General features: G+C 40.7%; 1 protein-coding gene across 3 annotated transcripts in view; it reads left to right on the forward strand.

Moving 5' to 3' along the window:
• Positions 1 to 23,055, forward strand: part of GRM1 (glutamate metabotropic receptor 1) — a 177,504-nt gene extending 154,449 nt beyond the window's left edge. The window contains exons 8-9 of one of the 3 annotated variants that reach the window (XM_062490130.1): positions 10,220 to 10,262; positions 11,379 to 11,435. In XM_062490130.1, coding sequence (XP_062346114.1) covers positions 10,220 to 10,262; positions 11,379 to 11,435 — 100 coding nt within the window. Of the gene's footprint in view, positions 1 to 10,219; positions 10,263 to 11,374; positions 11,436 to 21,813 lie in introns of those variants that run through there. The other 2 variants (XM_062490129.1, XM_062490131.1) reach the window with 2 other exon arrangements.
• The last annotated feature ends 4,039 nt before the right edge of the window (positions 23,056 to 27,094 follow it).

Raw genomic sequence — 27,094 nt, forward strand, 5'->3', positions numbered from 1 at the left:
CTGAGTTTTGCTGAGTTGCCATTTTATTTTGAGCAAGCTATACTGTCAAGCTGTGCTTTTCTGGACTCATTTCTCTTGGCCATTCACAGTCCACAAAGGCTTTTGGGCTCAAAGGCTTTTGGGGTCTTCACCTCCTTTATTTTCAAAGCCTCCCACAGACAAATGGTGAGGGGAATCTTAGAAAAAGTATGTCCAGAAAATTTTGGTTCAGTGGTTTTCATGGTGGTGGGAGGAGGCAAATACACAATGTATCATGGCAAGACTTGGAGCCTCCAGACACAGAGAGTAAATGTTCAGCATGCTCTGCTGCAGTTGCTCAAACATAGATATTTTACAGCCTGTCATTTAATCTAACATAACAGCCCTGTCACAGGAATAGGTGCTCAGAGTACTCCATCTTCTCACTATTATGTTACTATGCTGTGCAGACAATATTCTACCTTTAAGGAGGGGTCATATAGGCAAGGAGAGAGGGAGAAAAGTGTGAACAGAAGAGGTGAAAACACTTTTGATGTAAGTAAAACAATGCCTTTTGTCCTGACCTCTGCAGGTTAAAGTAGGTGAAATCGAAACAAACCAATCTATCTCAACCCAGCACAGCCACACAGGGAATACTTCCCTCTGTCTGCCTGAACTGTATCAAAACTTCAGAAACAAGTAGATTTAGTGGAAATGCAAGCAGGAATAATAATAACTGGTTACCATTGTACCTTCTCCTGTAAAAGATACATATTAAATCCAGTGCCTCAGGACAAAAGCCCAGTGTGAGAAGCATTTTCTTTGGCCCTAAAACTCATCATCTAGCCTGCAGCACACAAGAATTATCTTTACATGCTTCTTTTACAGATTAGCATCTCATGTAGTTTTGCCTTCGTACAGAGTGCCAAACCAGAATACAGATGACTGCTGAAACTAATAGGAGGTGGTAGACTACCTTGCTTTGCAATTTAGAAAACTGATGCATCAGGTAAACTTCTTGTGTCCTGCAGTAGTATTGCAGACACAATAAGACAGAACCTAATTTTTACCATTACAGACCTTGGAAAATACCACATTCCAAGAGACTTTCAAGAAGACCCTTAAACCTTCTTTGCCTGCACAGACATCCAAATGAGGCTTACCCCAGAGGGAAATGGCATATTATGAAAGAGAATTTGAGAACAGCAGAAAAGGATGTGCACTTCTGCCAGTGGGAAATGATACAGAGATTGAAAAGAAAAGAAAAATTAAAAAAAAAAAAGAAGAGCCAAAATTGTACAGGACAGATTAGGTTGTTTATTTAAACAATTTGTTGCTGTATATCTGATCTCTCCATTAACCTCCAATAAAATGCTGACACCCACAGCCCGTTTTTGGGGCTGACTCCATAGGGCAGTGGCACCATGGGGCACTAGGTGCTGTGCTGGTCCATGGTTTTGAGCTCCCCACCAAGGCATGGGGCTCCAAAACCACTGGATATTTGGTTCACCCTTGCATCACACCCAGAGAATATTGTGGAGGAGTCTGCTTTCTTCACAGGTCGTTGCAGATTTGGCAGCTCTAGAATGGCTCCTGGTGACACAGCTGTCACAGGGAAGACAGGTGGCACTCTGGCCTGGCCTGATTCATCTTCCTATTGCAGCCCTCCCTGACATTTATCCAGCTTCTGTATTCAGTGTAGTCCTTCACCCTTTTCTGAGGTTGCAGCACCTTTTGGGAAAGCCTCTTGCCTGCTCACAAAGGATAGCTGAAGGTGTTAATGCCAAACAACTCTCTCTCAGCAGTCAGTATGTTTGCTGGCTTTGCTGGGCTGTTTACTGGTCTTAAACCATGAATGATTTTTTCAGACACATAGCGCTGTTACATGTTACAGCTCTTACCCTGTTCTCTTGAGGATGTGATGTGAATTTCATGTAAGAAAATACAAAAAACCCAGTCAAGTTGTTCTTTGTCAGTATATTGATTTAAGTGAATACTTAAAATTCCCAGAAGACAGTTACATGGTTCCAAAGAGACTCTTAGAACCAATGCTGAAGAACCGGGAAGAAACACAAAATAATGGGGGAGTGTGAAATTTAACATTCCAATAGCAATCTTTTCTAGTCCTGCTGCAGGGTTGGCTGTTAAATTAGATCTATGTAATTATATCTAATATTGTCTTCCATAGCCTTGAATTTGCATTTGATTATGATGCACATATATTGTAGTTCTGGCCCATAGACCAAAAATAAAATACAGAATAGAAGACTCATGATAAAAGACTCTCAGATATCACTTCCACACTAACATTTTTTCTTATTTAAATAGCTACTAAACTCCGTATTTATTTAAAAATCAGGCATGGCATATGCATATACCAAATTATATACCAAATTGTCTATCTGCATGTATATGTGCAAAATAACCAGTCTGGTGATAGTGGGGTTTTTCTTTCTAATGGGAAATAAGGGGTATAGCTGATAAAGGACTGTAAGTTTTCCTTGCAAATTATACCACTTAAAGGGAGTCCCAGCTCATATGTAGCTGATCACATGTCCTTCCTAAGGCAAGGTAAGAAGAAGTGGGCAAAAATACATGCTATGACTGGGATGTTTGTGATCAAGCAAAAACCAAAAGGCCTGGCAGTTTAATCTCAGTCCTCTGGATTTACATCCATGGCCAAACAAGCTGAGACTATATTTGGGAGAAATAACTTGGAAAAGGTGTGAGGTTCTGCAGTGGCCTCCCAGTACAAGCAGTGGGGACAAACCCTCCTGAGACAAAACCCAGGTTATACTGAATAAGTTTACAGGATACATTAAATACCTGCACTTCCTTTCAGACTTCTGCTTCTTTATCACCAGCGATAAAGCCGTATTTTATGTGCATAGTCCCTTTAGATGAGAGGGCTGTTGTGTAAGGTTCTATGCAATTTCCTCCCTTTCTCAGAAGTTCCCAGTCTATGGCAGCTTTGCCACTGTCTTTTCAGGGGTGGTCACAACTTTGTTCTCCTAGAATATTTTGACACGACATGTATCTAAGACACGATCTCTGAGTCGAACCTGGTTCATGCTAAAGGACTATTGCAGTACTTCACTTTACTACTCCTTCTCTTGTTTTGCAGCTCTTAAGATGCTGAATCACAAAATGTTTTCCTACTTGGGGGCACTTCTGTAACACCAGGCAGCTTTGTTTAATGAATCTCAATACTTAAGTACAATGACAAAAAGATACACAGTCACATCGAGCTTTATAGTTATGTACCATAATCTTTGCTTTCTGACTGAGAGGAAGCAAAGGCAGCACTACAGAAATCCTGGGGAAAGCTAGTGTCTTTCTTGGCATAAACCACAGGAATAAGGACACCACTTGTAATTTAATTTCTTGCTTGACTGGATCACTTATTACATTTCCTTGTATTTTGGTATTTGTATACATTATTCATATCCAGTTAGGATGCTGCAAAAGTGCACCAGCACAATACTGAGTGATACAAACAATTGCATTCCCACGTAGGGATAAGCAAGTGTTGTTTGTCTGCTTAGCACCACACTCTTACATTGTTTTGGTTACAATTGTCTCCACTAGAAAAATAAGGAAGAAAACTTCACCTTTAAAGAGTGTCAGATGCATAAATAGGTGTTGAAGGTTACATCCAGTTAAGCACCTAAAACCCTGGATGTTTCTCTATATTATGTATAGAAATAAGATTCCTACTACCATAAGCACACTCTTAGGAAAAAAAAAATCCCCAAACTCATGTTGTGTGTGAGTGGTGCTCTGAAATATAAAATAGAAATGGAATAAAGAACAAAAGTACAAGTCTTCTAGAGATCACTTTAACATTTTGTAACTCAAGAATGCAATTTACCTCCTGTCTATTCTCAAAGTGTGATGTTTCAGCCCATGCCACTGTTGCTCACCTCACCTCAGCAGAAACAAAGAGAGCTGTGACATTTTACAAACATGTGATAATTCATGTACAAATACTTGCAAGAATAAACATGCAGGGTATTCTGCAAGCATTTGTTCTGCAGGGGTCTCTGAGCCATCTTGTGATTTCATACATCTTTGAGGTAATGTAGGGGTGAAAAAATTTGCATACTGAGGGATATAATGTGGATCTCTGATATTCTTTATATAAGAACAAGACTATAAAACAGCACAAGTATTATACACATCTATATACGGTTAATACCAGAGTTGCTTTTCCCCTCAAATTAAGACATCTGAAAAATACTTTTGATTCATCCCAACAATTCAGTACCAAGTTACTGATGTGAAATGCAGAACTACTGCCTATTTATTTAATCCTTTTCCTTGCTTAGGGACACATAAGAGGCACATGAGAGCCCAAGAAGGGGCCAACACTTGCATGTCTGCTCTTTCACTGATGTGAAAGGCATTTTGCATTCTAGCTTGTCCACCAAGTTTATACGTTCTTGTGATGAGCTCTCCCCTTTCTTTGGGGATGCCTCACAAAACAAAATACCACAAGACAAACTGCAGATGTTATGATCACATGCTAACAAAGCATCTAATTTTTAGCCAGACTCCATAATTCACAAACGAATCCTAACCCCAGAGAGAAGATGGTCTGTCTCTGTTAAAGGAATATAGGTGAGTATGGTTCTACACCCTCTTAAAAATTAAATCTGCAGATTCAGACATGTTCATTTACAAACACCTGTATGTGGATAAGATGGATATGGCAAAACAAAGGCTAACTTCTGTAGTCTTTTCTAAATGTCTGTCCCTCATATGTGTGTAATGGAGCAACTTACTTTTTTTTTTTTTTTCCTTGAGGATTTAGTAGTTTGTAAAGGGAAAAGTAAGGAATTTTAAAATCTCTTTCTTGGCTTTCTGCTTGACTTAAATTTTAATTTTCTTTTTAGCTAGTATGGAGTGATGCTTCTTTTCATTTATCTTCTGATTCTGCTTTTCCTCTGTCCCAAACTCACTGAAAACCATTCATACCCAGAGCAGAGATCTGACCACATTTTCCTCTGTTCTCTCTGTTCTCACCTCTGTGCCTCAAGGATTCCAAATGGGCAAATTCTTCATCGTCAGGTCTTTTTTATGGTTCTCAGACCAAGGTGTATATGTAGAATAGACTACCACAAAGAAGGAGGCATACACTTGTCAGAGTCATGGCCAGCATGAGAAGCCAGGTTCTCTGCTGTGCCAAAGGACTCTAAGAAACCACTTTAAGCATGGGTTGAAGGCATATTTGTATCAATATAACATCTGCCTCCACATTAAAGTTGTTAGAGACTATTTAATTTTGAAATAACAAGTCAACAAATTTTTCAGAGCATGTATGTATTTTTCAGAGCCTCCCACGCCTGCCAAGCATGGGTTGAAAGTCATTAGTAGTGTAAACAGCAAACAATTGTGCAGGCTGGAAGTAATCACACAATTTGTCACTTTTAAGCCCATTTGACAACTAAAAACTCCAGGTTTCTCACTAGTTCATTATAGATAGTTTATCATTTCTAGCTTACTGCTTCAGATTATCTCTTCTTAAGCTGTTTCCCCTTCTCTGCTCTCTGTGGTTCTTCTTTTGTGGTGTGCAGGATGTGGCTTTCTTCCACCCTATAAAACTAACCTTACAAAGAGTTAAAAAGAAAATAAAATTAATTACTATCTGCTGGATTCCTTGAGCCAGATTTCAAGGTCAGATAAACACTTACGTCAGCATCAGAGAAACTGTCCCTGATGCCCATGGTTTGTGGAACAGGGGTGAGAGCTGTCCCTTTCAGCAGCAAATTGTTAGTTTAGCACAGCTGTGCTGCAGCATCACAGTGAGAGATGTCAAAGCTCATCATAAACTCTATCAAAACAAGTGCCCCTTGATCAGATTATAGCAACTCCTCACTGGTAGATTGTTTGCTGGTGTTTGCAATTTCAGTCTGATCAGCCCCAGAGAATCACAGGTTCAGTTTAAATAACCATCTACAAGTCACCTTCTAGATAGTAGATGCTCCTTCTCTCTACCTAACACTATTAATCTTTCCTCATAATTGCTGTATTAAAGCCAAGAATCTTCATGCTTTCTTAAATAGAATTCTTGTTAGTCTTCCCCTCTATTTGAATGGTTTTTTGTTTGTTTGTTTGTTTTATCATCCGGCCATTTATTTTTCTGGCATAACCCAAATTTTCAGGTGGTTCCATTGAGCCTGGTTTGGCTGGCTTGCAAGCCTTACATTCCCAGAGAAAGCATTTAAGCATTTTCTGGAAAAGTGTACTTATTTCACAATACTTTTTATTTTTTTTTATCTCAAAGACCCTCAGACAGGTCAACTAACCAGATAGCCAACACACCCAGGAAGCAACCACTCAAACCAAAGGAAGCAAATCCCATAGTCTGCGGAAACCCCTGCAGAGGGATTATCTACCCCGAGCAGACTGACAAGGACTGAAGGGAGCTGAGCCTGAGAGTGCAGCCACAGCAGCACAGACAACCACAGCTGAGGCATTGGTGTGGGTGGCATTAGCCCTGCTGAGCCACGGGCTCTCGTGCCCAGCTGGCAGGTTCATTCCTGGCTTCACAGGCTGGACTGTGGGATTGTGTGCATGTGCAGTCAGAGTTTGTGTGCCCGGGCAGTAAAGGCTCTGGTGGAGCACAGTGTGGCCCCAGGCATCTGAGTCCTTCCTCCCTTACTTTCCCATATCCTCTGAAAAGAAAAGTTATATACATTTCTTAATCCTTAGTGTTCTGTCAGTTATCTCAAAAATCTCTGCCACCATCCCAGACAGCCAAGAGATTTTCCTGCAGCTGTATTGGGCTATCATAGCCTGTAAATCCACAAATGCTTTAAGCTGCCCTAAGCCAGAACTGATGCTCAAAGCCTTCCTTTATCCCAAGCCATCGCTTCACCTATGCAGGGACAAGAATCTGGATGGCCATGTGAACTCAAACTGGGAAATAGGAGAGGTTTTTATTCCTCCTTTCTTTTTCTGGCATAGTTGTGACCCGGGTAGGTTGTCCCTGTCATTCCCTGCCAGATGATTAAATAATTGCACCAAGGGCTGTTCTGACACAGAGGGGAAGATAGAGCAGCAGAAGGGAGCAACTGGGGAGGGCCAGAGCACACCCCCAGCACACAGCTGGCTCCTGCTGCCCTGGCGTGACCTGAAGCACACACAGTCTTTGCTTCATCTTCACTGTCCAGCTCAGTGCCAGGTCTTTCTGGGCATCTGTCTGGGATTATGTTCTCCTTAGTGACCTTGATTCTTCTGTCCTCTTCAGCAGATGCTCACACCTCAACAGAAAGGATGTGCCATGAAATCCCTCCTGCGTCTCAGTCCTATGCTGGTGATAATTGTCCATATGCATCACTCTGCTGGGCAAGGGTGAATAACCCTATAGACTCCTTTCTACTTATACTGCTCTTTGCACCATGGCTCTTTATTTCTCTCCAAAACTTGTCACCGTGCCATTGATTAGCATAATTAATTTAAAACCCAGGGCAAATATTTCCATACATCTCTTAGACTGGAATTCAGGACTTGTGTTTTAAAAATTAAATTTTGCCAAGGATCTGTCCATCTTCCCAACTTCATCTATTGGCTTAGAAATCTTCTATCAGGTGATAGTTCATAAGAAAGCTGAATTTTCAGCTCCTCATTCTACAGGAAAAAGACATGGCCTTGCTTCTTTTTATGTAGATATCTTTTGATCCAGCTATGACAACTGTGCATAAAACCTGACCTTTCAAGGACAAACTTCTGGAGAAGAACATGCTTCTTCCTAGGAAGATGTAGAACTGGAGAGGCATGAGGATTTGGGAAAATAGTTTAGGTGAACACTTCTGTCATCTGGTTCTGCAAAAGAGGTTTGCTTACCTTCCCAGACACCTTGCAGACTGCTAGAGCACTGAAGAGGTGAAATGCAGGCCGGAAAGCTTGTAGTGTTGCTGAGATATTCCTTGGGAGTTCAGAGGGCAGCGGGAGTGTTGGAGCAAGAACTGCTCTTGAATGTGAGGCAGCGTGCCAAAGGCACGTGGTACAAGGCTTCTCCTTTCCTATACTAAAGCTAGGGGTTATAGATAAGTTGTTAAAATGATGAGTTTATTCAGGGCTATTACCTAACTTCCCCTGAATATCCTCCCCACTTTACTTTCTTCCTAATGTTATTGATGGTCAGTTGTTTCAAATGAGATCGTACAAATTCTGGTGATATGCTATTCTGTACTTTTTTCACATGGGGAATGTGAAAGTTTTTTTTACAGCATGGAGTACATCTAGTAAGGAGGATCTCTGACCATGACTTCAAATGATAAGTGGCACAGTGTACTGCATCTAAGTTTTCTTGACCACAAGACAGATTCATACAGTTTGTGTCTGTTTGGGGAGTCTGATTGAGAAGAGAGAATAATTCCAGAGCAGAAGGTGAATGTTTCTAGTATCACAGCTGCTCAGATATAAAACATTGCAGATAGCAATTTACACTTCCTATAATCCTGACACAGCTGTTTGCCTCTTGGGATGATTAATTTACACTTAAGAGGAAGAATGGTGGTAAGAGTTACTTTTTCCTCAGATCCTTTATATTCCACTCTGCAAATTTCAACAGGCTTGTTACCTACCCTGTTCTGAATGACTAGCCAGAAGCATTTTTCTGCTTCAAAGAACACAAAGTAAAGCAATTAAGCCACTTCTTTCAGGAACCCTCTGCACTGCCACCCTGCTTCCTCTGCCAGTCTCCCTGTTATTGCACCCAGGGGTTCCTTATAAAGCAACTCAGACACTTTCATGATGGTATGCCAGCTCCTTGTTCAAATGCACAGGAGATCCATCCTACCTCTGGGCTCAGGATACAAATAACTACTCAGCAGGAATTACCCTTGAGAAGACTGCCTCCAAAATGACTCATTAATCCTCATATTGTACAGATGGGCAGAGTATCTAATGTTTTATACCCAGACAAATGTATGTGAAGTGCCATTTTTGCCTGAAAGGGTAGGAGAAAGAAGCAGGGATACATAATCATCATTAAAAAGAAAAGAAAAAAAAAAAAAAGGTGTAGAGATCTGGGCATTAATTCTGAATCACAGTTCTGCAGTATTAGCACACACTACTAGGAAGATAAAAGAAAGCCTACAAGGATATTTCATAGTCAATGCATAAACATTGCTGATTATTATGTACACTGTTAAAATTGATTTGATACTTGGAAAATAATTCACTTAAATACAACCAACACATGCGCTACATTTCCCATACTATCAATCTGAATTTCAGTATAAATTCAATTTCTACTGAAGCATGAAGCCTGAGGTTTAGGTGATTTCTGTTGTTTATATGCTGTGCATCACTATGTGGGGATCACCTTTGACCTTGATCAAAAGGCAGACACCAAGCTTTGATGGAGCTTGGCAGCATTTTAACAGCAACCACCCCCTGCAGAATGCAAACCTGGCATTTGGGAGTTGCATACTCTGTTAGATGTAATGTGTGTCTGATTTTGGCTGAGGGGCCCAACTGCAGTCACAGTAAGAGGAGTTTGCTGTATTTTGCTGTATTTTAAACATGTTTTGAGGCATTTGGAACTGCTTGAGGAATCAGGCTTCTTTCTTCTTTACACTTAGGAGGATTTCATAGCAAGACCTACAAATGCCCAAAGCTTGGAGAGCAAAATGTCTTGACCTCACTACAGAGATATGTATGAGTGAGAAGAAATACAAAGGGTGTGCAGCTAAGTAAGCAGTGACAGAAAATGGCAGCAGCTGAGGAATGATGGCTACCAAAGACTGTTGACTCAGAAAGATCCAAGTTCCAAGCAGTGCCCTGAAACAAAAGTCTTCCACCTTTTCCATGGTCCTAAGCAGTACTGTCTGTGGCTGTGTGCCCCTGGTTGAGTGTACAGCACTTCATGTGTGTGAAATACATTTATCTCTGAGTTTTTCTCTCAGATAATCAACTGCATGTTGATACTTGTTTTGTAAAATTAGCTCCTGCAACTGAACAAAAAGCACAGGAAGTAGAAAGCTCTTATTATCTCAATTGATTAAGAAAACTGGAAGACTGTAGAAATGCTGAATATTCTGTCTAATCAGAAGCCTAATAATCCCTGTAACATTAATAGGGTGGAGGAGAGACCACAGTAGCTAAGTTCCTAGTCATGATCACTTTTAAATTTTTAAATCTCAGATCTCATGACACCTGGTAAAGAATTTAATTTTTCTAGAGGTGTCAAAGTAATCAAGTCGGCAAAATTGCTGAGCAGAATGTCTTATTTGTGTGTTATTCATAATAGTGCAGAAGTCATCTCAAGGCATCTACCACTCCCAAATGGTTATGCATGTGTTCCATGCACATCATGCTGTGCTCCTGTTCTTTAGTATGTGATGAGAGGAATGGCTTGTTGGGCTCATGTACTGAGTGTGTACTACATGCACACACCATCCATGAATCTGTCATTTTGAGGTACACAGAAGTCTGGCAAACATGGACTATAACTGTTTGAAGGGGAGAAATACTGAATTTCGATTTGCATTTTATTTGCAATAAAATGATGTGGTGGGGTTTTTTGTTTGTTTGTTTGGTTTTTATTATTATTATTTGGTTGGTTGGTTTTTGTTTTGTTTTTTTTGGTTTTTTTCAGAAATTCAGTGATACATGCCATGTGCAAATGTACCTGAAATTTTTGTCAAAGCATGCACATTTGTGTATATTATTTTTATTGATACTGGGGAATAAAAATGAGAATTTGCATCAGCTTGACAGGGCAAGGAAGTAAAGAAAAATGAAGTTGAAATAATTCTATATTAACAGCACAACCTGCAATCTGAAATTCTGTATTGAATTACCATTGCAGATAGAGTGCTTGGGAGACTATTCATTTTGTGTCTACCTCAATAAACCCAATGCTTCCTTTAAAAAACAAGAAGCACATCAGTGAAATAACATATAATGAAAGCTAGTGACTATTCAGCCAGAGCTCCAAAAGTAAAAGAAACATTTAGAAAAACAGATTAGGGGAAGAGAGACAAAGGAAAAAGCAACAGCTGACTATATATTAAAAACTCCACCATCAAAAACTTTTGGTTATGTTTTTCTAAATAAGATGTGAAGGGCAGAATCTCCTTTTTTCATCGTTTCATCCTATACTGAGAATACAAGGAGCGAAGCTCCTCTGACAGCTAGATGCACAGCAGCCCTTGCCATCTGGTATGTAAAGTGCATCAAGGCTCAGCACAGGAACCAGAATGAACATTGTGAAAATATATTTTAAATCATATTGTGCTGAAGCTAAGGGGAAATCTATGTGGAAGCTGAGGTGACAAGAGGACAAAAGATTGGAAAGCCCACAGACATAGGTCAGGGACAGGCACCTATTGAGTGGTATAGCCACCATGTGTGCACATGTGTATAGCCACTCACTGGGTGTCTTTTTCTTTTCAATCTTCAGGAAGAGGCAGCCAGAGTTCTCGCCCACCAGCCAGTGTCCGTCGGCACATGTGCAGCTTTGAAAAATCCCTGCAGTGAATGTGTAAGAGAAGCTGCATGACAAAGAGTGGTTTTACCCCTTGCTTTCTTTTTCTCATTGGTTTATCATGTCTAATGATGCAACAAATGTGGTGCATGCCATTAAAGATGGGAAATTTGCTTATGTCCCCTTGTTTCACACGATATTTTAAAAATTGTTCAGATGTGATGAAGAGGACACGGAACAGTTTTTTTTGCAGCTTTTACCTTTTTTATTTCTAAATGCCTACAACTTTGCAAATATGTCCTCTTTTTTTGTACTAATTTTATCTTCTTTTCCCATGTAGCCAACATTTTTCTCCTTTATATAGTTTTGCATAGAGATGACATTTTCCTGTGTGCTGAGACATGGCGAGACACCTTTGCTGTGCACAGCTCTTACTAACCTGTGCTTGTTAGTGAGCTGCAGCTGCAGACTCAGCTGAGGGAACACAGAAAATACTTGTTTGGTGGGATTTGCAGAAAACAGGGAAATCACAAGAAGGCACATGTAAATAAAACCAGCAGGATTTGGCATAGAACAAAAAGCATCTCAAAATAATACCAGTGAATCTTTTTTCTGCTGCAATTTCTGAAAGATGTTCAGATTCTTCATAGTTCTGCATTCAACAAACAATAGTGAAGTTCAGCTCTTCAGAAGCAAGAAGTGCAAACACTGCCCTCTCTGAGCAAACACAAACACGTGGGAGAAAACAAGCAAGCTGTTGCAAAACCAGAAATGTTTCACCTCATTTCTTCCAGATCTGTGCTCATTTCCATCTGATAAGAAGCAGATGTGAAACAGTCCTGCTCCCTGCCCCAGGGATGATTGTGCAGTGACTCGGTGGAAAGATGCTTGTGATCCACTGACGCAGCATTTTGGGCAGTGCTGCTCACTGCAACCAGAGATGCTCTGAGCAGTGCAAAGCATTCTAGCTCTGTGTGTGTCTCTGAGAGTCTATCCAATTTGTGGGCATATAGCAACCATGTTAATTGAATCCAACCTCTGATTTGCAGGTCAGAAGAAATCCACAAAATGCATCATACATTTGGAGCGGTCTTGATGGCTTTACAGGGCTTGTGCAGTAACCAGATCTGGCACCCTGAAAGGCAAACTGTACACAGGCAGTGTAAGGAGCAGTACAAACTATCTGTTACTATCTTATACTCAGAACAAGACACCCCTCTTTTCTGAACTGGAACAAGTGCTGCAGATTCTCAGGGTACAGATCACCAATTGTCTGTCTGGAAATTCAAATGGGAGTCCAACACAGGCATATTATTAGGAGGCAAAAGCAAATGCAACAACAGATTCTATTCAAAAAAGCACGGGCACAAGCTGCGAAACTCCTGAGCACAGGGAAAGCTGAACCTCCTGCTTTTTGCATGACCACACTTGGGATATTTTTTTCAGTTTGGAAAAAAATATCCTTATCCACATGAGCGCCTGAGAAACACCACTGGTGGGATTCCAGGCTGTCAGCAGGTTTGCAGATGCTCATGGCCAGATAAACTGCCCAGATAAGAATGGCTTCAAGAAACAAGAAAATTTTTCAGATCTGCTGAGCATGAAGCTTGCTATTTTGGCTTCTTTGCCTGTCCCTGCCTCTCAAGCTTCCCTCTCCCTCCAGCCAGGGCTGATGTGTCCAGAGGCCTGACAGTGTTGCATTGTGGCTCAGGGAAGGACACATCCTCCATCAGCAACCTGAGCTCCTTGTGGCCACACAGCCCAGTTTGAGCAGTAGACAATTGTCCATCATACCACCAGCTGCCTATCGCCACCACCTGCTCTTAAGCCTCATTCACCAGAACTCCAGCAGTTTGTAAGTCCAGATTTTTCTTAGGAGGCCCTGCTTCACCAGCCCAATTTGCTAGAAATCATCACACATGCTATGGTTTCCCTCAGCTCCCACTTAGAAGCAAGTAGATGTAGACTCCTGAAACTGTCTTGTGTTTTGATGCATATAATAGTTAGCATAATTTTTTTCACTAATGTTTATCTCCATTCTCCATACAGTGCTGGAGATGGTTAGAAATGCAGAATCATCAACATATAGAATTGTAAAGTTTTATGATCATACTAAAAAAGCCCAGAAGCATCAGCTTGGAGTTTCAGGGCTCTTTTCTTCTGAAGCTGCACATTCGTTACCATGGAAACTTTCAAATACACCCAAAAAACCCACAGGCTTTACAGGCTGCTCTATCTCCTGCAGCATATTGGGGAGAGCTGTATATTACAAACAAGAGGCCTCATGAATAAGCTTCCTGTGGCAACTTGGCTAAGTTTGCCACAGGGTTAAGTGCTCAGAATGCTGTCATGTTAAGGCAGGTCTGATGGCTTTTTAAGCCCTGTTTAAACTGTTGGGAATTGATTTTATTCTCAACTATACCAGAGAATCTGACAAGTTATTGTGGAAGAAGGACCTCATTGACCACTACCACTGCAAGGGTTGCACTTTCTTTGGCAAGAAATATCCCAGGCAACAGGCTTTTCTGTTCATTATGAATTACTCCTTCTCTGATACAGCTGTTGACTAGGAGATATTATACATGTGCAGTATGATTTGACCCTTTTGTAGCCCCATTTAGGGGTCTCAGTTGGGCATCTCTATGCCATGTGAAATATCTTTCAGCCTTGGTGCTAATGCCTCTGAGATGCTTGAAAAAAAGCAGCATATATTCCGATATTTTATTTTTATCTCATGCACTTCCTCCTATGTCCCCAGTGGTTTTTTTAATTATTGTTCACTATACAGCTCTCAGTTTGTCAATACCTTTTTGGTAAAAAACATGGTGGCCCAAATAATTTTCCACCAGAACCACAGAAGATTACAGAAAGCAAGGAAAAACCTCCGACTGTCTTAATTGCTATTAAATTGTATTAATAGGAAAGACCTCATGATCTCTGCACCATGGTGTGGTGTATTTGAGTGGGAAATACAGAATTCATGGGCAATTTTATGGTTTTATTCTATTCAAAGTTCATTAATTAGTATTTCTTATTCAACAGCAGCTCCATGGCATTTCTTTTGATGTAATGTTTTTTGAAGTTTGTTGATCTTCACAGTCTCCCAGTCCAACAGACTATTTTGCCTTAGTTGCACCCACCTACACTTTTTCTAAATGAATTTAGTTCTAGCATTTTCTCCGTATGTTCCTAAGCTTTCCAGGTTCCTTTGCTTAAAACATTGTACATTTCAGTTTTCAGGTTCTATCAACTGTGCTCCCTTCTATAAGAACAAATGCTTCAGCTCAGGCATTGACATTGGCTACACTCTCATATACAGCTATTTGAATTTGCAGCACAAAACACACCTTTAGATAACACAAATGTGCTTCTCTATTGATAACAGAGGGCTTACGATGATTTATACCATGTCTTACCATGTATTAACTTTATTATTCTTTAAAAATTATGAAAATTATTCAGCAGGATGAATTAATTCTGAATATTTGGTGGGGTTTACTTATTAATAACAATAAAAGAAACAGGTTCAAAAGCTATTCACTACTAAGAGCACTTTTTAATTTCACTTTGATTTACAGGTTTCTCATCTTCATTTCTGGATCACTGGGTAAATTTTCTTGCTGTTTCTGACAAATTGTTTATTATCTTGAACTTTGTGTTATCCATTGGATTGTTTTCTCAAAGCAACACTTCATTAATTTGATAATTTTTTTCAAAATACCTAATGAACACACGGAAGAAATTCTTTTCATTAATATTGGATGACTGAAATGTGACAGCTTCTGTATTTCAGATGAGACTACAAATTTCTAGTAGTAATTATAATTAGTAGTCAGACCCTCATACTCTATCAATGTAATACTCACACCTCTGTTGAGCTAGGTAGGTTAGATCTGTGAGACATGCTGAAGTTGTAGGATTTCAACTACACTGAAGCAAAACATTTCTCTCATCACCCCCCACTCCCCCTAAATTCACAGCTCTACAAAAGTGCCTATGGACATAAAAATTATTGTTAAGTCTCAAAGTGAATAAATATACTTATTTTGGGATATTTGGCTACATCTGAGCTGTTGGATTTGGAAGTAGTTCCCTACCCCTAGGGCCAGGTGTGACCTGGTAGCAGCAACCCATTTCTGTGGTAGCACAAATGTAAAGTGAGTGACTCCAGTCCTGGTTCCAGTTTTCCCCATCTGGGTGACCACAGCAGAGGGGTGAGGGGGACTGTCAACTGCTGATCCTGCCCAAGAGTCTGATCCCAGCCTGGAGACCCTGTGGATGGAAACCAGGATCTTATCACAGAGATGATGTGTATGTGTAACTCAGATAAAGTCATACTTAACTTCTGCATTAATATAACTAGTGAAAGAAATGAATATGTAACATTCATTTTACATAAACCAGTGGCTAGACAGAGAGTTGGAAAAGGCAGCTCTAGACTTGAGCTCACTCACAACACCTGTAAGTATCATCAGGTTCTGCTCGGCAAGAGAGTGTGACAGCATTACATTTTCCTATATTTTGTGTAGCAGTTTTCTTCATACATTTAAAGCAGTGCTCTAATTTACTTAAAATATTGTGTCCCATGTCCAATGCAATTTTGTCCAAGAAAAAAAAAAAGGGGCGGGGGGGGGGGGGGGGAGCAACAAGGAAAAATTAGTTAAGTAGCTGAAATTTCCAGAAACATAAGGGGGAGGTTAAACATTGCTGTAATTATACAGCAATAAACAAAAGCATTGGAGCCATGCTGTGAGAACAGTTTTAAGTTCCTCTTGTCACCAAGATAGAGATTATATTCTAAACGAGCTAAGGCTGAAATTGGTTTGTGATTCTTTTATTCATTTAGTTGATTACATGATGCAAAAATCCTGACCGTAGTCCAGATAGGCACTGTGGTCAATGATGGCTCCTCCTCACATGAGAGAGTGCAGAGAAGGTTTACCAGCCCAGGTTTAAGAGATGAGTCCTTAGAACCATTATTCTAGAAGTCAGGCTTGCAGGAACATGCAGACCAGCATGGCTTGCTTTGCTAATGGCAGCTCTGAGAGGAGCGGCTGCTCAGTGCAGGGAGATATCACTACCCTGGATTAAAATCTGCTCACTCCCTTAATCAAATTTCATGCCCCAGTGGCCTTACTGAAATGGAAACAATAATGGAAGAGACCTTGGGGATACCAACAAAGCACCTGCAGTGTGCTGCAGTGCAGTTATTAGCCTTAAATTTCAGGCTTGTTAGCTTAGGCCCTGGGAACAGTGAGACAGCAGTGGGACAGAGCTTTAGTTAGGCTCATTACCACTTATGTGACTGCAGGGTTGGAGAGAGTTTGTAGTTTACTGATTGCCTCTCTGTGGGCAGGGCAGAAATTCCTCCACTGGCTTACCTAGGACAGCATCCACCAAGTGCTGTGTGGGGACGAGAAAGGCTTTGTCCAATGCACAGCTTTCGAACAGCACATTTCTTTTTGCTCTGCGTCCCACTGCCTCCAAAGGCTGATCACCTCTGTGTCACTGCTCAGGGACAGCTCTGCACGCATTGTGCTCTGGAGCCAGCTGTCGGTGGCTGTAACTGGGCTCTGTGAATGGAGGAGCAGCACTTGGTGACTGGGCAGTCACCTGACGCTGGCCTCCCCTGGTTGCTGGTAAGACAGTTCAGGGTTCATTCCGGACTTAATTTTTCCTGACAAAGCTTCTCAATTTGTATTTTATGTTCATTTCTAAAATTTTATCACCATAGAAGAGACTGCCAGGTTATCCCTACTGGCTGTGGCATTTCAGTTACTACAGTGACTACAAGGTCATAGGCTGGGCCAAAGCACTGGGCTGGCTATGAAAGACAGGTAACAATTATTATTTCTCCTATAACCTCTTCCTCTGATAAATTGCCATTGCTGCTTTAAAAACAAAACAAAAACAGCAGCCTTATATATTAAATCTGTGCTCTGTGTCTTGTCTAACACCACCAAGCTGGCTCAAATGACTGTTTCACTCATCTCAGCAAGCTTAAGATTCTTCCTCAGCTCATGGCCGCTTGGAGAAGACAGCAGACCACTCCTGGCATCCTCAAAGGGCAGAATGGGGGATGAACACGACAGATCAAAGAATGTCCCTTCCTGTATTAACAGAAAGGGTTCTTTCTCAAGCATTTTGCCTGACTGAATTTCAAGCCATTTTCCAACCTGTGGGTTCCTGGAGTTAACCTCATCAGAACACATACCGCTCTCCTTACCTATTTCATGTGCTATCAGTTAGGGATTGCTATGCATAAAATGTTCAAAGCAAAAAAAGAAAAAAAAGAAAAGAAACTTTCAGGCACACCAGATGCAAAGGTGTTTTAATTCTCTGTGCTCTGGATCTCAGGTTATAACTTTGCTGGTGAAAGGATCAGAGAGATGAACAGACTAACTTGCCTTAGAAAAACGGGACAATAATTTTCACCTCAGAAGCATTCAGCCTGTGAGATGTAAAGAAACCTTTTCTATCCAACCTCTAAAGTAAGGCATCTTCAGAATCCTGCAGTATGGAGAGGAACCAACTCTTGTGGAGTACTCAGATTTGATACTGCTCCAAGGAAGCCAGCAAAGTCAGATCCTCCAGGAACTGGCAAGAGTAGGACTTTGTTCTTGTCCTGAAACTAGACTTGGGTCTGGGGAACTCCTGGTCACAAGGAGGGGCCAGATTTTGGGCATCTGGAGGTACTTAACAATCAACAGTGAGCTGTCTAGCAAGTTACAGGCATGTCCTACTGTTAGGCAGGCGATTTGAACTGTTTTGAATTGGATATTTTGAACTGTAGTCTCAGTCTTGGGTGCATCAGTCCTTTTAAAGAATTTCATCAAGTAACAATTAGGATCTGAAGCTGGTTTCCCTCTTGTTTAGTGTCTACAATAAAGAAAGAAAGCTGAAAGTGCACCAGAATCATGCAGAGAGTATTTTACAAAAATCAATGCATGTATTAGAAGCAAAATTTTGAATTAACAAAAATAGCAACAACTCTGCTCATGAAACTAATAAAAACTCACAAAAATATATTTACTTCTATTTCCCCCAAAATACAAGAAAAACATAGACAAAGCTGTGGTGAAAGTTGAGAAAAAGCATCTAAATTCAAAGTATGTTCTTGCCTGTAAGCAAAAGTAAACACACCCTGTGTGCTGATAGGATATCCAAGAATCTGCCTGAACATGTAGACTAGATGGGAAGATTTGGAGAAATAGTACTTGGAGGGTTACACTGGGTATACACAAGTACAAACTTTAAGATCCCTTGAGACTCCAAGAAGTTAACTTCTATGCAGAGTGTGAAGTCTAAATCCTATGACATATTGACAGGAGAAAGGACAGAGTTAGGAAAGATTGATAAATTTATGGTATACATGAACTGAGTAATCATCCTAGTGATAAAACGAAGAAAGTACCACTTGGTGCCATCTTGTTGCTGTACAATTGAATATCAGGCTTTCAATACCCCAGCTGTGATCTGGCTTGGTACCCTCTCCTGCCTTTGTGTGGAAAACCATCCCTTCACCCATTATCCCAGGCAGATTATTTTGATCTTGACCTTCTCCAATGGATGTTTCCTTCAAAAGAGGAGATGGCAGTCACTTAGCAAATGTCAGGTTTGTCGATGTTACTTTGCACAAGTGAGACAACTCCTTCTCTCACTGAGACTCAGTTCAGGTCTGAGCTTTTACAGACCCATCTTTGCTTTTTGTCTAAATGTCAATTCATGGTATCCAAGATGGTTGCTCCTTGGTCCAGCATAACAAGTGCTTTTGTTGCATGTTAATGATGAATTCTGCCTGAATGTGTCAAACTCTGGCAGCCATCCAGCAAGACAGAGCCCAGGTATTTCTATGACAGTCTTGGGACTCCATCTCAAAATGTGACTCATTAAAAGGCTAGCAGTGCTTGAACATAGCAAGAGCAAGTAGAGGGAAAGAGCTGGAACAACAATCTGAGGTGAATAATGTGTGTATCTTGTCAAATGGTTCCCACAGAGAGCCACTGCAGCCCTAAAGCTCTTTGTCATGAGGCCATTGGAGCCATGAGCAATAAGGTCTGGCAAGCAGAGGTAAGGTGTGTCAGCAGCACCAGCTCTCCCTGAGGAGCAAGTTGCTACCAGGCAAATCCTGATGAAATTATTTGGTCACATTTGGACATTGCAGTCCCAGCACAGTTTAAGCATGGTTATGCTTGAGACTATGGAGAATGCTACAGAATAAAGACGTAGAGCAGAATTTGGAAGTGAGGGAGGGAGAGGGAAATGAACTAAATAGGAGCAAGACTTGAAGCAAGAGGTGGTGTGTTCCTTAAAATAGCTGTGCTTGCCTTTGATGTAAAATACAAAATCTTGGAAATAAAATGAGATAGAGAAAAAACAGATGGTGTGAGGAGGGATTCAAAAGTGAGGTGATGCACCAGAACTAGATATGAAGAAATAAATTATGCAGAAGTGGACTTAGCATAAAAGGCAGCAGATAATCCTAATGGCTATTTTAGAAAAGCCCTTAGCAGTTATTTGTAAGCGACAACATCAGCAAAACACAAGAGCACTTGATTTATTTTCCTCTCTTCAAGAAGAGACTTGTTTTGAAGTTAAAGTAGACCAAATATGTTTCTGTGTGAAGAGTTTGCAGTTCTTGGCATGTTAAGCATTACTTAAAAATCTTTCACACCCAAGAGTTACACTCATTTGCTTATCTTTATAGCACTTCAAGGAAAAAAAAGTCATACCATACCTCATTTGATCAAAACAGAAATGCTTCTAAACCTTCATTCTTATCTTTTCATTGATCATTATAACATAGAGGTTTCCTTCTTCAGCTGGGAACATGGCTTTCTTATCTCTTCAGTTAAAGCTCTAAATCAAAACAGCTCCAGATCCTACCAACAACATGCTTTGGGGAATTACAAATTTTTTACATTGGCCCTTTCATGTGCCCCTGTTCCCTCAGGGGTGGTGAGTCACAGGTACAGCACTTGGAGTCTGGAGTTGGAGATGAGCTTCCCAGCTTGGATCCACCTAAAATCCTTTTTTTTTTTCCTTCAGGAGTACTTACTGCTCAACAGAAAAATGACACATTGTCATGTATATTTCTTTTCTGTTTTGACAGATTTACAACACTGTATGTGTTGTACCAGTCTCTTCCAGCTATGACAAAGTCAGTCAATATGTTTTGGGGTTTTTTTTTTATAAAATTCAAGTGGCAATTATTTACTCCTTAAAAAAGAGAGCCACGAGTCTGAGCAAAGAAATCAAAATGCTTAGAACAATACTGCAATACTGTAGGGGAAGCGATCTCCTCTGGTGTGCAGTAGCAGGAGGTGAGGCTGCTGTGCCAGCCTCACACTCACTTTGTCTCCCTTTTGCATGGCAGTCTCAGGGTCTGAAGTGCAATCCTCTCTTTGCTTCTGGTCTGAGAGATTAAACCCTGAGATAAGGCTGCTTTGAATAAATCATCTCAGAATTTCTCTCCGTGTCTGGTTTCCACACAGATGATGTATTTTATAATTTGTGAACCATCTCTACTGCCTGACCTGCAATTAAACAGTTGCTGGTCCTCTGAAGTACTGCTGAGCTCCCTATCCCACCAGCTGCTCACTCAGCTTTGAGTGCTGCTCCCTTCAAGGGTACAGAGAAATGCAAAAAACCTACATTCCTCAGAATCAGACCTGACCCTCAGATCCCCACTTGGCCAAAGTGTCCAGCATTTTTATGGGACCCAGCCCGTATGAGGAGTCAGAGTGTTTGACTCACCATGGTCATGCTGCTGCTTGTTCCTCCTCCCACACAAACCAACTGTTTTCGGTCCCAGAATTTTAGCCTGGTTTGTAAATAACAGTCACCCAGGAAGAAGTGCATTTACCTCCTACCTGAGAGAGGCCTTGGGAGTCCTTCATTTCTCTATTAGCTAATCTGTTTTTAAGGGGGAGAGGGAATGAAAGGGAAAGGAGGGGTTAGCAACAATTTATCTCTCTACCCAGTTTGCCAAAGGCTATGACTGCAGGTTGTTTTTCTTCCAACTACTTGAAAATATTTCCTATAAGCTGCAAATCAGGCTTAATTAAAGCTTTTCCTGTGACATTTTTCCTGTGTTTTTTCTTCCCCTCTGAAAAATGGTGAGCAAACCTAGATACCAAATGACAGTTCAAGTCCTCAAAACACAGATAGCTCTCCCAGAGCCCTCCCTGCTGGCTAGCCTATCCAGGTTGGCTGTAGGATGGATAACCAACATTACTTTTGGATGAAAATCATAGTGTTGTTTTCTCATGTAGTATTTCTGTGAGGACGTGAAAAACTGGAGGGGGGAGGCTTACAAATGAGGCAAGCAATTGGTATTTTTGTAGGCTTGTTTGTTATACTGCCCATGTCTTTGTAATGTAAATGCAAATAAACCATCTTTATTTTATTCATAGTTCTAATGGAAAGTCTGTGTCATGGTCTGAACCAGGTGGAAGACAAGATCCAAAGGGGGAACATACGTGGCACAGACTCTCAGTGCATGTGAAGAACCAGGAGACAGGGTGCAATCAGACAGCGGTGATCAAACCCCTCACTAAAGACTACCAAGGCCAAAGCCTGACTTTTACCGACATCAGCAGTAAGACTCTGTACAATGTGGTGGAGGAAGAAGATAGAGAGCCCGTTCACCTCAACCAGTCCAGCAGTCCTTCCATGGTGGTGCACAGGCGGGTGGCAACGACCCCCCAGCTGCAGGCCACAGCGGAGGAAACCCAACTCTTCTTGCCCGAGCAGTCCCCCAAGACCCTGCCCCTGCAGCCACAGTCTCTCATGGACCAGCTGCAAGGAGTGGTCAACAAGTTTGCCACCGGCATCCCCGAGTTCAACACTGTCCTCCCCACTCCTGGCTCAGGGAATGGCGCGCGGCCCCCCTGTCCTCCCCCACCACCGCAGCAGCTGCCCCTGAAGCCTTTCCAGGTGGCTGCCTTCAGCGAAGAGCCCCTGTCTCCCCCGGCTGAGGAAGCAGAGAGTGAGAAGGTGAAGCTCATTCAGGGATATGTATATGAAAAGAACACAGAGGAGGAGGACGAGGAGCCGGCAACCAGCAAACTGACTCTAGAAGACTCTCCGGCACTGACTCCCCCGTCCCCTTTCCGGGATTCGGTGGCTTCGGGCAGCTCCGTGCCCAGCTCCCCTGTGTCGGAGTCAGTGCTCTGCACACCCCCAGATGTGACCTATGCCTCTGTCATCCTGAGGGATTATAAGCAAAGCTCGTCCACCCTGTAGATGCTGCAAGAGACAAGACGGGAAAGGACTTTGGCAGCTGCCCCTGGGAGGGCTTGCGGAGAAAAGAATCCCAGGGCTGTGGGAGAGAGAGCAGAGAACAAAGTAACAAATGACAGGGCAAAAATTTCATACTGCTCTTATATAACTAAAATGAAACAAAAAAGAAAATAAAAAAAATTCTGAGGGCTCAAGATTCTCTGTTAAAAATAAAAATATTGTACTTTGGGGAAATGTTAGGAAACTATAACAAAGCACAAACTAAATGAACAACTTCTATAGCAAAAACAAAACAAAACGCAGGAAAAAAATATAATCCACTTAGTCACACCCTCTCTTGGCAATGCTTGAAAAGGACTCTGGGAAGTGTGACCTGGAGAAGTCATTAGCACACCTCATGACTGCTGTCTGTCTGCTATGGGAATTACACACCCAGGAGCTGGAAGGGCGGAGTGTGGTGCAGGGGAACAAAGCTACTTGTATATGAGACATATATGCATAAATACTTTTTTTCCTGGTTTCTACAGGTGGCATAACTGTGGAACTTTGTTCTGGGGAGAGGAGATGAGAAAATGTGAAAGCACATGGCTCTTACTAACTCCTTTCTGAATGATTTGTTCTTCATACTAGGCTGCTTTTGGGGGGATTTGGGCTTCTTTAATGCTGACTGTGAACAGAGTAAGAAATATGATCAAGTTTAGACTCAAGAGGTTTCTGAAGCAAGCCTTGCCATAGTACTTGTAATATGATAAGGACTTGGAAAAACTGCCCTTTTGTATAAGGTTGCAAACCATGTGGCTAAACTGTTACACAACATTTCCTGTAGCAGAACAATATTTATTGACTATCTTTTCATAAAACAACATATTTTGCCATGCCATTGCATCATTCCTTTGTGTTACTTTGGAATCAGACGCATTGAGAAATAGCTGTTTCCTTGGAGCAACAACTGCTAGTCTGGAAGAAAGGCAATTCCACACTGGGGGTTATGGAGCCTCCAGGCAAGAGAGTGAGCGTACGTTTGTGTATCTGTATGCGTGGGTATGGTATGTGTGAAGAGTAATGTCCAATAACTACCACTGGAAGATTGTCTTATATACTATGAATATTTTTATGTTTAAATCATGTTTTTATATCGCATTGTTACAAATATTCAATAGATCTTTGAAGGTTTGTATGCTGTGCTAACACATCCTTTTTTTTGTATACAAGCTGAGAGTTGTTACCCTTATAATAGGGTGCTTTGTTTTGCAGATATTTTATGAAGTAGACATATGATATTAATAACCAGTGCACTGAGAACTTGTTATTTACCTGTTTTGCAGCAAGTGTGGCTAAAAAAAAAAACAAAAAACAAAAAATTTAAAAAACAAACAAACAGAAAAAAAACAACAACAAAAAAGAAAGGTCTGTTTTAAGAAATCTTGCAGGTGAGAGACAGGAAAAGTAATTCAACTATTTCACTGCTTCAGATCATTTAAAATAAAATCATGTCAGGACAGGAAATTTCATCAGTGCTTAATGTGTGCATAAATTCCCAGGTTTTGCTTTTGGCAGTTCTTTTAAACCCTTTAAATTCTTTATGATATTTAGTTGCATGTTCTTTCCTTATGCTTTCACTTCTTGTATTTAATATACAACATAAAGGTCACTTGCAGGTGCTTGTAGTTCTGTCATTTATTCCTCCTACTCTATCTTGCATGCATTTCCTAGAGATGGGCCTAATCCAAAGTTCCCTAATGACTGGCATGATAAAAGTCCATGTCTAATTGCTGTGGCCTGAACTAAATTATAATGATGATTACCCTATTTATAAATGTGCTTGTTATACATACACAGATCGGGATTTTAGCTGCTATGATCTTTGCTTGTACTGCTGAATTCAACTGAGGATGAGGATCTGTTCCACAGTTCCACACTTTATTTCAGAAAATACTTTAAAGGAATTTCTTCCTGTTAATATAGTTGCAAACCCTGATTTTAACCATGCTTCTTTTGAATATTCTAAGGGAGTTTTTCTGAATTAATAATAATTCTATTATTTTTCTTTCTTTTCACTTGTATTTTAAGAAGTCCTGCCCATTATCAATTCTTTTCTGAAGATCCAAATATCATAGTTTTTGCCTAATTATGCAGTACTGGTAGGTTTGGCTCATACTCAAAACCAGAGAGAGTCTTTTTTTCTCATCCTCTTTTCACAGTGTTTGCTTCTTTCGATATTACTTGTGGCCGATTGCTATCATCATCCTGATGTGGAAAGCATAAAATGACTTTGCCCAAAGACATGTTTTCGTCAGTTTATTGGTGTCTCTATAATGAATTGAAGACACCTGAGGGTTAGTTTGTTGATTTTTTGTTCTGCTTGGGGCTTTTAGGGGGATTTTTCTTGTTGTTGCTTATTTTATTTAAAATGCTGATTGCTCCTTAAAGCAGTGAGGAAAAATGCTGTATCTTCTTTGCTGATCACTGCACTGGCAATGAATTCTATCTTCTAATAATTGTAGTATAAGGTCTACTGTGCTGTTTCCAAAAGCAGAAGTTGTCAGTAGCAAAGAGCTGATACTAAGAAGTCAGTCTTTGAAAATCTGAGAGATAAGAAAAAGAAATATAACAGATTTGTATAGACAAGGAGGTAGTGTGACAAGGTACTCTACTGTTTTCATATCTGTCTGTTTTGAACATATTAAGCACTGATTTTATTACTGCAATGTAATTATATCATGAGTAGGAGTTTTCTTGAAATTCAGTATATTAACTTTTAGTTTGTAATTGTTAAAACTGGAAACATACACATATGTAAATATATCTAAAGAGCAAGAACTCACCTTGTGTATGCAGCTGTATGAGCTATGAAGCTTTCTGTAGAAGTTCTTTCTTTTGGTCTGTCAAATGCTTGATGAAAACTGCCTTTTTGTCAAAATGATCTTGAAAATGCTGTAAAATAAATATTTTCTATTTATTATTTAAGAATAGAATGCCAAAACTTTAAATTTTTTGTTTCTTGAGTAGAAAATAATCATGTATAGTAATTCGTTGTTCCAGGGTTTTCAGCATCAGGAATAAGAGATGGTGGGATATTTAAATGGAGGTAGGTATTGATGAAATTGTGTCATGAAAGTGAGATGGTGGAGGGTTGAAGGATTTTTGATGAAGTTGTGTCATGAAGGTGAGATGGTGGAGGGTTGAAGGATTTTTGCTTACATAAAAAAACCCCAGCTTTTTGGCTTCCTACTAAAATTCAGAAGCACTGTAACTATGCATTCAGGCAGACAAGTTGTAGAAGAGAATTCAATGGGAAATGACAGGAAATGTTGCTTCCCAAGGACATGGGAAAACACCAGCCCTTCTCTGAAAATTGTCTTTGAGATGTCTGCTTCTCCCATCAGGGAAACTGCAATATGCTTTCTTGACAGCTATAAAGGATAGGCATTGATCCACCCCGGCATATTTTACCCTACCTTTACTGCTTCTGTATAGAGCAAAGTACTGGGACTCCTGACTCCTGCTCTGCAACTCACAAACACTGTGGCTTTTTGGTGACTCCTGAACTGCTCTGTGTTTCAGTAAGATGTTTTTTTGGAGTGATGCTGGGATTTTCAGAAACAAGTGGCACTAAACATAGAAAATATAGATTTTTTATATTTTTTTTACACTTGTGAATAGGCTTGTGGCTCCTTTGTTTGGATCTGGCCTTGAAAGAGTTCAAGTGTGAGGAGTCAGTCCACCTAAAACTACTGCAATGCAGGAGTACAGACAGTGACATTGCATTCAGTGGTAAGTGCCAAAAGTTTGGTCTCTTTGTTTATAGAGGTTTTTCTTTTTTCTTACCCCCTTTTATATTTGTTTTGTTCTTTTATTCTGTCTTTGTCTCAGTAAAAGTTCTGCTGACAAACCATATTAAATTATAAAAACATCCTCAGAGAAACACAGCACTTACTCCCCTCCACTTAGTCCAGCCCATGCTCTACTCAATAACTTGGGTCTCCAGACTGGTGTCAGGTACGCTTTGCATGGAGTAAGTGGCTACCAAAAGAAAAAGGCAGTGGAAAGTTGGCCCCTGGGCTTGTATTCATCATTCTTTATACAAAAATATGGGAGCAGGTTGATAATATCTGTTCTATACAAGGTCCGAGTGACTGTTAAAAATGCTTCTTATATGGGAGTGGGAAAAGTGTGGGTTTGCAGATTGCATTGTTGTGGCCATTTTTTTCCCAAATTAATGAGTCATTAGACACTTGGCAAGTATCTGTCTGCAAATCATTGGGAAGGAGAAGCAGACACTGTAGCCTATTTTTTATCTGTGTAAGATTCCCAACGGGGATATTAGCAAAAAAGAAGACAAGGAAAGCCACGCAGCCAAGTGAGTGGTACTACCACAGGCCCCATGTCTGGACCTGGCCTCACATTTTGGCAAACCCTGCAAGCTCCCAAGCAGAGATGGTAGAAGAGAGC

Source organism: Cinclus cinclus, chromosome 3 (genome assembly GCF_963662255.1).
Source record: "Cinclus cinclus chromosome 3, bCinCin1.1, whole genome shotgun sequence".
Classification (NCBI taxonomy): domain Eukaryota; kingdom Metazoa; phylum Chordata; class Aves; order Passeriformes; family Cinclidae; genus Cinclus; species Cinclus cinclus.